Source organism: Sinocyclocheilus grahami, unplaced genomic scaffold (assembly GCF_001515645.1).
Source record: "Sinocyclocheilus grahami isolate Dianchi unplaced genomic scaffold, SAMN03320097.WGS_v1.1 scaffold275.1, whole genome shotgun sequence".
Lineage (NCBI taxonomy): Eukaryota > Metazoa > Chordata > Actinopteri > Cypriniformes > Cyprinidae > Sinocyclocheilus > Sinocyclocheilus grahami.
Genome location: NW_015505454.1, coordinates 924,374 through 935,628, shown reverse-complemented (window position 1 = coordinate 935,628; position 11,255 = coordinate 924,374). Strand labels below are relative to the sequence as shown.

Here is an 11,255-nt window from a genome sequence, read left to right as displayed (position 1 = left end):
CTGTCAGAGATTGATTATTTTTATTTTTTATATATATATATATATATATATATATATATATATATATATATAATAAGCAGATTTTAAATCTTTTCCTTTGTTTTCTTTAAGTTTTCTGTGTGAATGTGAAGTTTGCATTAAAAACTGGAACTGGCCACATACCTTTAGCATTAATTTTTGCAGCATTTCATGTGCTTTTCATAAATACATTTTATTGTTTTACCATTGTTCCAGACCCAGACTTTCAGTCTTGAAATATAAAAATCACCCTAAAATATTAATTATTACGTTTAAAATCTATTATGCCCTAAACAATGAGCAAAATATATACATTAAAAAATGAATGTGGTTTATATTCATTTCTACACCAATAATAACTGTCCCTCAGATGTGGTGTGATTTCCATTATGATCAACAATTGTGTCCCTATTCCCTAATAAAGTTTTTTTTTTTTTAAGTTATTATAAATTTTTCATAAACATCATAAAGTATGCAAAGAAAGTTTGAAATAGGATTGTATTTGCAAAATGCATATGTGTATGTGTGAATGTGTATATATATATATATATATATATATATATAAAATTGTAATTGTAAAATTGTAATTGGGATGCATAAAAATACTATTAGCAAGACAAAGGAGTCAGCCATTGTAATTCAACAATGTTTAAAATGTAATTTCCATCACTTCATTTTCATCATGGCAGATGATGCTGTTGTTGAAATGTTTATGACTTTTAGAAAAAATGACAGAATTCCCCTGTTATGTATGAAAATACACACATAACATTGTCAGCAGACAATTTTAATGAACTACTGAGAGTGTGGAAAATGTTTAAAAGTTTAGTTTCTTCATCCACATAGCCAAAAGTGCTCCAAGGTGAAGAAACAGCCATCCAGCTATTTTGAGTAAAGTGGAAAAACACTCCAAATCAGATAGCATTGCTGTGTGTCCGTCTTCCTCTCTTCCTCTCTCTTCAGCCTCCATGCAAGAGCAGCTGCAGCGGATCAATACTTCAATCTGAGTGTTGTAATCCCACTTCTGTTCAGTGCAGCATGTCAAAACTAACACTCTCCTCCTCTGTTTCTCCTGTGCGCTTACTTAAAATAGATGAAAAAAACAAATGACATGAGAAATGATATGTATGTATGGAGAAAGAGAGAGACTTTGTGAACTTTATTGGGTTATATGTGTGTATGAAAAGTTTCAACAGACATTTAAATGTTGTTGAACAAAAATTGCGGAGTCTGTTTCTTCCCCTTCCCCTCTCTTCTCTCTCTGGTGGGTGTGGGGTTGAGTTTGGGGGATTGCTGTTGCTTTGGGAACAACCTGTAGAAGCCTCTGTTGCTAGGAGATTTTATGCTTTCAGCAAGAAAATCTGTCTCCCCCTTCAACTGAACCCCCACACAGCGCGCACACACACACACACACACAAAGCTCACTCAGTATTGGACTTTGCCAGCTGATTAATTCTGAAAATAAGATGTTAATAGCAAAACAAATCTTAAATGAGTGGATGATGCTTTTCATGGCTTCATGTATCTCTTCCACTATACACTTGACATGCTATTACTGGATCTGCACAATATGGAACATATAATAGGCTACATTAAATAAACAAAGGGAAGCATTAAAGTATTGGTAAAGTATTTAAACACTCTCTTTGCACCATAAGTGAGAACTTAATGATATTAAAAAATTTTTAAAAATATGTTACAATGTTATATATATATATATTTAAAATGTGTGTGTGTGTGTGTATTAGTGCTGTCAAGCGATTAATCGCATTCAAAATACATTTTTATTTACATAATATATGACAGTGTCTCCCATAGCTAACTTAAACTCTTTATCACCTGCCAATATGACCTTTCATAGACTTTTATGGTGTTTGTACACACTTCTTTGAAGTATTTAAACATAGTGAAATTTTACATTTTTTTGTGAAGAAATTATTGTCTTTTAAAGAAATGATATGATAAGTAGGGATGCAAATAAGATGATTATTCTCTTTGTGTTACAGCTGATAACTGATAAACGGTAGATGTTAAAGTTTTATACTATTTTTGTCTTAAGTGAAGTAAAAAAACACTAACAACTAAAATCACTGTTTTGGATTTAGGCATTACAACAGTATAATCTACAGTATAAATAAGTGGAAATTAATTTTGAGATTTGGGTAAAGATTGCATTTAATAGTGTTATTAATTTTATTAGTCTTTAATGATTAACTTTAAGTGAGCATTAGATGATGGCAAAGGTAGTCTAAATGTAAAAGCTGGAAATAAGCATGCACAATTAAATACAGCATATCAACTGATACTGATAAAAAAGTATGTAATATCTAACAATATCAGATCTTGTACCATATTGTGCATGTGGAATGATGATATTTAATGATATCTGAAGAACGTCGCTACCTGTTAAAGTCCAGATATTACACATTTACAGAATAGAAGAAACATTGTGTTATATGTGGTGTATTTTAGTTTGTATTGATCTATTTTAAGATTTTTGTATGTGATTTTTTTTTTTTTAGTTCTACAAACGTCATGGAATGGCAGAAGTTGAGCTGATAATAGACCAGTACTTGCGTTATAACCGAGATGATTGACGCTCAAGCAAAGTTGAAATAATTTACATGTTTCTGGTGACTCGCGTTAAGCTGTGTGACGTTAGTTAAGACGATTGTGACTATATTCTGCTTACTAGTTGAGGTTTTTTTGTCACTCATCGGTTCATTTTTCTTGCACAATCCTTCGGTGGCAAATGCTTTCTATATCTCTCTCCCACGAAATAAGCACCACACCTACAATCTGACTTATGCACAGACAACCCTGCACTACTTCTCTCTTGTTCCTTTCCTGTTTTTTTTTGTTTTGTTGAGCATGTAAGTCGAGCATAATAAAGTTGTAGGTGGCATTCAAGCAGACAGCAGTGGTTAAGTATGCAGTTGGTCCTGCTCTCTGTTGTAGCTCTGAACTGGAGCATAGCAACTGTGCCCCGTCGAGTCATAAACATGAATATAGAGCCAAACTTATACCCCTGTTGGTTAAAAACACGTTTAACTTTATCTGGTAACTTTATCATGCTGTTATATACAGTATATCACTTAGTAGAGTAAAATCACTTTTGTATTGTGCACATCAGGGTTATAAATAACTAAAACTAAAACCATTACAAAAACATTTTTAATCAAAAATAAATGTTAACTGAAAATCTAAAAGAAAAAATAAAATGAATTAATAAAAACTGAAATAGTTTCTCATTGATGCTAAAACAGCACTGCTGCACATTTTGTAATATTTGAGGTATGACTGAAAACTTACCGGTTTGACTCAATATTGCTCAGATTGTGAACAGTGTGGAAACTGACATAAAATAAATTCAAAAAACATTTAAGCCATCTTTTTCAATTATTGTGTTTATATTTTTGTGTGTGTGTGTACAGAACCGCTGTATTGTTTAGTTTGACTAAACATTGTGTGACTGTATTCATGGTTCATGAGAAATGATATGTATGTATGGAGAAAGAGAGAGACTTTGTGAACTTTATTGGGTTATATGTGTGTATGAAAAGTTTCAACAGACATTTAAATGTTGTTGAACAAAAATTGCGGAGTCTGTTTCTTCCCCTTCCCCTCTCTTCTCTCTCTGGTGGGTGTGGGGTTGAGTTTGGGGGATTGCTGTTGCTTTGGGAACAACCTGTAGAAGCCTCTGTTGCTAGGAGATTTTATGCTTTCAGCAAGAAAATCTGTCTCCCCCTTCAACTGAACCCCCACACAGCGCACACACACACACACACACAAAGCTCACTCAGTATTGGAGTTTGCCAGCTGATTAATTCTGAAAATAAGATGTTAATAGCAAAACAAATCTTAAATGAGTGGATGATGCTTTTCATGGCTTCATGTATCTCTTCCACTATACACTTGACATGCTATTACTGGATCTGCACAATATGGAACATATAATAGGCTACATTAAATAAACAAAGGGAAGCATTAAAGTATTGGTAAAGTATTTAAACACTCTCTTTGCACCATAAGTGAGAACTTAATGATTTTAAAAATGTTTTCAAAATATTTTTCAATGTTATATATATATATATTTAAAATGTGTGTGTGTGTGTGTGTATTAGTGCTGTCAAGCGATTAATCGCATTCAAAATACATTTTTATTTACATAATATATGACAGTGTAGTGTGTTTATTTATTATGTATATATAAATACGCACACATACATTATATATTTTGAAAATATTTACACGTATATACATTTATATATTTATATTATTATATTTTATATTATAGATAAATATATTTAATATATAAACATAGCATATTTTCTTAAATATAAACATGCATGTGTTTGTATTTAGATATACATAATAAATAAACACAGTACACACTCATATATTATGTGAACAAAAACTTTTATTTTGGATACGATTAATCATTTGACAGCATTAGTGTGTGTGTGTGTGTGTGTATATATATATATATATAATACAAATATCATACATTTCCAACATGTTTTCTTAAGGTTACTTCATTACATGAACAAAATGTGAGAAGGTTGTGAGAAGGTCGAAATGTCTTGTATTAATGACTTTTATTGACAGGTTAGAAGAGACATTTCTGTCTCTGTTTTTCAACAAAATGGCTTCCTGTACGTAGAACAAGCCACACTAACCTTGATTAATGTTTTTAAATGTTTTTGAAAATTGCTTCATTAAAATCATAACTACTTGGGTCCATATTATTATGATGCCTTTTTCTTTTTCATCTCCGGAAATTTACACCACATACACACTTTTTAAGTACGCCTACAGAAAATATCATTGTAATTTTAATGCACATGTTCATGATGACAAAATAGCCTATATTTCTAACTAATTCTGTATGCATTGCATTTTTTACTTAATTGTTAAGTTTGACCAAAAAAAGGACGGGAAGTCATTTCCACCCTTTTCAAAAGATGTTCTGCTTTTGAAAAGTGTTATTGACTTCCTTCTCTTTGCACAGCTTCCTGCAATAGCATTTATGGGTCCGGCGGACTATATTTGTCGTCGGTCATATGCGTGAGTGTTTATAACTCCCATCCCCCTTTCAAAACTCTTCCTTGGCATCTCCCCCCAGTCTTCCCCTCCCCTCCACCCCCGATTAGCCGGTCCTGACTGCACCATAATCATCAAACATAATGCAGAAAACAAAGACATGGACCTTAAAGAAAAAAAATGTGACAGAAAGGGGCGACACACATTTCACACAATAATCTGAGGCACTTCAACAAGGCCAGAAGTCCAGCTGCCTTGGGATTCCAGTTCGGCCATGTGTCCACACACCCTCATCCTTTTTTACATATCAAGTTAATGTTCACACATCTACTACCGACATCAGTGGCCCTCCAGACCCGAAACAGGAAGATATAATAACAGTTTCCTGATCAGATGTGAGTGAGAGGTGCTGTACCGGTGAGGTAATGCTGTTGGATGTTGGAATAGCCCCTCTGTGCTCCACTGTCTGTGCTGTCTCCACCAGGGATATACATGCTAATCATGTCCCTCAGGTCTCCTTGTAAAGGACCCCGCTGGTGGCTGTGGGCTCCGGTGGGAGAGTGAGACACCTGGTCTGGTTTCACCATGGACATGACCGGGCTGGGCTGCTGGGAAGTGCTGCTGTAGGACATGGGGCTGGAGAAAACAAAAGAAAACTTTTAAAGTCTGTGCAAAACTAAGCGTGCATGTCGTTTAGTGCACATGCAAATATCTAACTGTAAGAAGAATTATAAACTTACTTGTAGGAGTTGGCACCATTCATGTAAGTCTGAGCGGTGGCCATTGTAGAAGGATACTGGAGGGCAGACAGATCGTAGCGGTGCAGCTGCTGACTGTAGCCCAGAGCATCCGTCTGCATGCCAGTGTAGCCACCTGTGTGACCCCAGCCATAGCTGTCCATCCGCGGGCTTCCACCTGATCCCTGAGCAGCGGCTGCCGCCAGTAAGTTGCCGGCTGATAGGGGATACTTAGCAGCCGGGATGTCCTTCTTCAGCACGGGTTTCGTCTTGCGTCGGGGTTTGTATTTGTAATCTGGGTATTCCTTCATGTGCAGTGCGCGGAGCCGCTTGGCCTCGTCAATAAACGGGCGTTTCTCCGCGTCCGTCAGCAGCTTCCACTCTGCGCCCAGGCGCTTGCTGATCTCAGAGTTGTGCATTTTGGGGTTCTCCTGTGCCATTTTGCGCCTCTGGCCCCGAGACCAGACCATGAACGCGTTCATGGGCCTCTTAACTTTGTCCATAGGATCGATACTCTGTTGTTGGTTGTTGACAGCCGGTTTGGCGGCTCCGTACGTCAGTCCACCGTTCAGCTGGGTCATTCCCTGCGCGCTTTGGTGCGTCGGTGGCACGGCGGACTTCATGTCGTGTTCCAGCATGCTGTACATGGCTGACAACAGAGGTTAGTGGTGATACTGAAGTATCACCGTAAACTACTAACTAGCCTAACTTAAAATCAAATCCACTGACTTTCAGTGTCCGCGAAGGTAAATGTTTACGCGTTGCGCTCTGGACACACAAGTCCAAAAGACGAGAGCGAACTGATTGTAACTACAGCCAAAGTGTTTGTAAACGCTTAAAGACTATCAACAAGTTCTGAAGTGACCTTAGTTTGCCTTAAAAGCGAAACAGGTCCGAGCTGAACTCTCTGTGCGTCCTGCCAGCGACTCTTTCAGTGCTTGAGTGATAATAGAATTTCATCACTGTCCGCCTCCAGCTGCTTTCTTTCTCTCCACATTAGCATCACTAAAGAAGGGGTGCGGTGAATGTGGAGAGGCCAAGAGCAGGAGGAGGATTCGGTTTTGGGGAGAAGAGTTTCTGTCTTCACCTGCAACTCTTTAAACGGATTTTACAATGTTTTTACAGTGGCCATAGTTAATTCTCAAAAAATCAAGTGCATGTAGTTTGTTAGTATAAGTTGTTCTTCTGAAAATACACATTTAAGTGTACTACTATGCATTTATCTTTATCCACAGCTGCAATGAACACAAACGTGTGTTACGAATAGCTTATACTCATTCTTTTTCAGTCTCGCTCTCTCTATTTTTTTTGTTTTTAAATTTCTGACCAAAACAAAACCATCTATTTATACTTAGACACTTGTTACCTGATGAAAAGGCAGCTTTTGGACAATAATTTTTATTTGGTTTATTGCAACAACAACAAAAAAAGGATGCCTTTTCTTTATTTTTAATAGGTGATTTTTACAGTTGTTATAAATGTTATAAGACAAAATATCTTTAAATTTTGTGCTGTGCCATATAAAGCTACATTTAATTGTTTTAATATACGTTGGATTATATAGCTTTTGAAAAATACATTTAAAAAAGTAACAGGATTGACTGTTTTGTAGTTGATTTAACCATTACTAGCTTTGTGTTGAAGGTCATGACACTACAGTGTGCTTTAGTAACATTAGTGTCTTATTTAAGATTGTTCCCTACTGACCAACAACACAAAATACAACAAAAAAGTGATTACAAACATGCTGGAGACATTTACATCTATTTAAAGAATTCACATTCTCAAAGGATGATGTTGTTATTATAACATAAAAATAACAAGTTTTTTGTGGAATTCTACATCATTTTAGTAAGTGGAGTTATGACGATAACAGAGTTGATACATAAGGACACATTAATAAAACATTTTAATGAGGAATGTTCACTCTGCTGTATATATGTACAACACGGGTCAAAAGTTTGGAATAATTATATTTTCCTTATGCTTTTTGAAAGAAGTCTCATATGCTCTCCATGGCTGCATTTATTTGATCAAAATACAGTAAAAACAGTAACATTGTGAAATATTACTACAATTTCAAAAAAACATCTAATGTGTAATGTATTCCTGTGATGGAAAAGCTGAACTTTTAAGCATCATTACTCCAGTCTTCAGTGTCACATGATCCTTCGGAAATCATTCTAATATGCTAATTTCATGCTAATTTTGAAAAGAAAGAGAGAGACGTGCACATTTGCCAGCAGCATGCAAAGAAATGCTGGAAATGCAGTGCTGGTGTCCTCATGATTAAAGAAGATGAAAATAAAAGACAAAATATTTTTGTTGATGTATTAAGAAAACATTTAGTGATGATATTTATAATAATACCCATAATAATTATAGAGTTTACTTAAAAGTTTTGTTGCAATTGTGCACTGCCCCTTTAAAAACGTGGAACTAAAAACTTGGAATAAAACCAGTGGATTTAGATGTTATCACATAAAGAACATTTTTCAGGTTCGAAACACTTTTTATTTGTAGAGTCGAAAAACTTTATGGGTGTTTTTTTTTCTTTTTTCCCTCTTAGCTATCTTCCATGATGCAGCTGAATGTCTTCTAGCTAGATCTCTTCTACCCCAGTGAGTCGTCTTCTCTAATGACCGCAGGTGTGAGTAGTTGCTCCTTATCACCCAGCCATCCATACACATTAGTTTCTATGCATCACTTCACACTTCTATTGTGAGCCCTGCATCCCCAAACACAGCCACTACGACTGACCATCAGTAAGATATGTGACAATGAACCCCCCCCCCCCCCCCCTCTGAGTTTAGCTTGTACTAACACATCATCTGAACGTTCCTATAAGGCCTTCAGAAAAGCTGTTATAAAAATGACTTCATTAGGTCATTGTAATATAACTTAGAAAAGTTGCTAGTTTACTATTAATCTGCAGTACACTCTTTATTGGCATCTTGAGTTCCACAAAAAACGTTAACATCCATTCCAATGCAAAGGAAAAGGGAAAACGGCTCTTTAGATTATTAAAATGTTCTTTTAAGAATTGTTCTTTGGGAAACCATAAATGGTTGTTCTGTGGGCATCACTGCGAAACCCTCCTTTATTTTAATGCGTAGATGGCATTACATTTTCATCAGTGAACAAATTCATCCGATCCTCAGCATTCTTAGAATAGGATAAGGAGAACTTGCTGTACTTATTCATCTCTTTTTTGTTTTTTCTTCTATCTAATCATTGACAACATGCATAATAATTGTTTGTGGAAACCCCCTTTTGAATTAAGCATTATTTTTTCATCAGTAAATAAAACTGATCAGATCCTCAGCACTCCAAGAACAGGAGAAGGCGTTTCCGTACCCTATTCTCCTCTCTTTTGTTTTAGTTTCTCCAGTCTAATCATTGACAACACATCTCTTAAAAATAAAAGTTCTTCATTGGCATTGATGGTTCCATGGAGAACCTTTAACATCCATGGAACATAAAGTTGTTTATGGTGAAATAAAGTTTAGTGTAGTAAAGTATAGCTCTTTAGATTTTCTTTACACTAAGAAAAAAGTTATTTTAAGTTGTTTTTGGGGGAACCAAAGTTATTCTTCTATGACATTGATTCTGCTAATGGAGCATCATCATAAAATAGAAGTCTGAATAACAATTTGATGTGCTCTACAAGTGTCGTTGTTGTAACAATTTTAAGGATACTGAAAGAATATAATTGTGCAAAGCTAATTTGTAAGGTGTAAAACGTGGCGATTTTAACCAGCAGTAGCCATGCATGGTCTCAGTGTTAGACAGTGGTTTGTAAAGCCAGAGTCTTCTATTGGATTAGTATGTTTTCTCTGGCTTTGAGACACATTGAGTGACTGAAACCTATGGCCCATTTTACCACACCAATTTCTATTCCATAGAAGAGCAACAAGTGGTATTACCTCAAACCAGAGCAGGAATGTAAAAAAATCCCACGCTTGACACGTGAGCTGCCGTTTTCTTCTGGCTCACGGCCTGATGCTGCAAAACCCCACTGTACGGCGTCAATATTGACTCGAGCCATTGTCGCAGGTCATTGTCACACACTTATTATACAATTAACCTTACTTTATGTGGAGGCTGAATATGGAGTGTGCCGGAGCTATTGTCCATGAGTCATTCTCATGTATGGGATCAGTCTCATTATAAGCAAGAGCAGGAGAATAAAGAGAGGAAACACATTGATGTCTCCTGGTGTTGTGTCGACAATCAAATCAAAATTTAAGTGGGGGCCTCGCGAGAGAGCCGGAGAGTCCAGAGGAAGCCTGAAAGAAGCCAAGCATCATACATGCGAGAGACGCAGAGATCCAGAATGACAGATTGGATGGTCGGAGATAAAAGAGAGAGGAAAAAAATGAAGTAGGGAGGGGGGCTTCGAGCGAAAAGAAAGAGCGATGGACAGAGGGAGGGGAGGAGGACGGTGGTGGAAGAAAAGCATGAGAGACAGCGAGGGGGGAAAAAGGGGGTCGAGAAGAAAGAAGAAAGTAAGAGGGAGAGAGAGCGGAGGAGCAGGGGGGTTGGTTAGTCGCTGGAGAAAGTTCTTAAGCTTTTTCAATGACAAGCAGATTGAAAGCCCTTCTATTCAGCCGCTCTCCGGCTTCTGTTCTCATGTAAATGGAGTCTGCGGCCTTCCCTCCATCCATCACACTGCCCGGTTGTCCAGCCAGGCCTTTACGAGCCTCCCACTTGCAAAATCACCATGCCCCACAAACACTATGGCCACGGAAGGGGGGTGGGGAGGCGGCGAGGCCACCTACGCTGTGCGAGAAACTGCAGCGCAGCCATTGGGGATGGTAAGGTGCTGTGGAAAAGCGATGGGGATGAAGGTGATGAAGAGGAGAGCGATTCAGTTCAAAGTTTACGGCTGATTTGCAAAGCAGTGCAATTCCTAATTACTAGCAAACCCTTCCAATGTGCCATAAGCTATTTTTTAGTTAATTTGCAACAAACATCTTGTATATGCCTTCATGCATATGCATGTGCTACATTGTCTGGTAATAGGCAAAACACTTTTTTTTTTTTTTTACAGATTTGTTATTGAAGTTTATAACAAATTCAGGACCTCTGAATTTCTAATAGTTTTGGATTGAATTTCTATTGATCCTTATAGTTCAGAACCAGCTCTGGTCTATCCGTCTACTGCAGTTTGTTTGTTCTTGCATTCTAAAGGTTCAGATCTGCTGTGTGGAGCCTCCCTCCAGTGTTGAACAATGGCATTACAGTATTGTTTTACAATAAATAACTTTTTTCTACACCTATTCCTTAGGTTAAAAAAAATTAGCAATTTTCAGTGAATTAAAAGTTCACATGCAATAAGAGATTATGGCAGATCCTGCTGGTAAATGTATTAATAAACAAACATTCATGTAGTTCTTTAACCTCAAATCCTTTAAATGTTTTTTAAAGCTGGATAGAATAACTAAAGGTTTAGGG

The 11,255-nt window shown here is 36.7% G+C and overlaps 1 protein-coding gene across 1 annotated transcript; it reads right to left on the bottom strand.

Moving 5' to 3' along the window:
- Window positions 1–5,213: 5,213 nt before the first annotated feature.
- Window positions 5,214–6,706, bottom strand: sox19a (SRY-box transcription factor 19a). Its single transcript, XM_016291732.1, has 2 exons — window positions 5,802–6,706; window positions 5,214–5,697 (listed from the first exon to the last, which is right to left on the bottom strand). Exons 1-2 carry the CDS (start codon window positions 6,443–6,445, stop codon window positions 5,451–5,453), a joined length of 891 nt encoding a protein of 296 aa, XP_016147218.1. The 5' UTR covers window positions 6,446–6,706; the 3' UTR covers window positions 5,214–5,450.
- Between the last annotated feature and the right edge of the window lie 4,549 nt (window positions 6,707–11,255).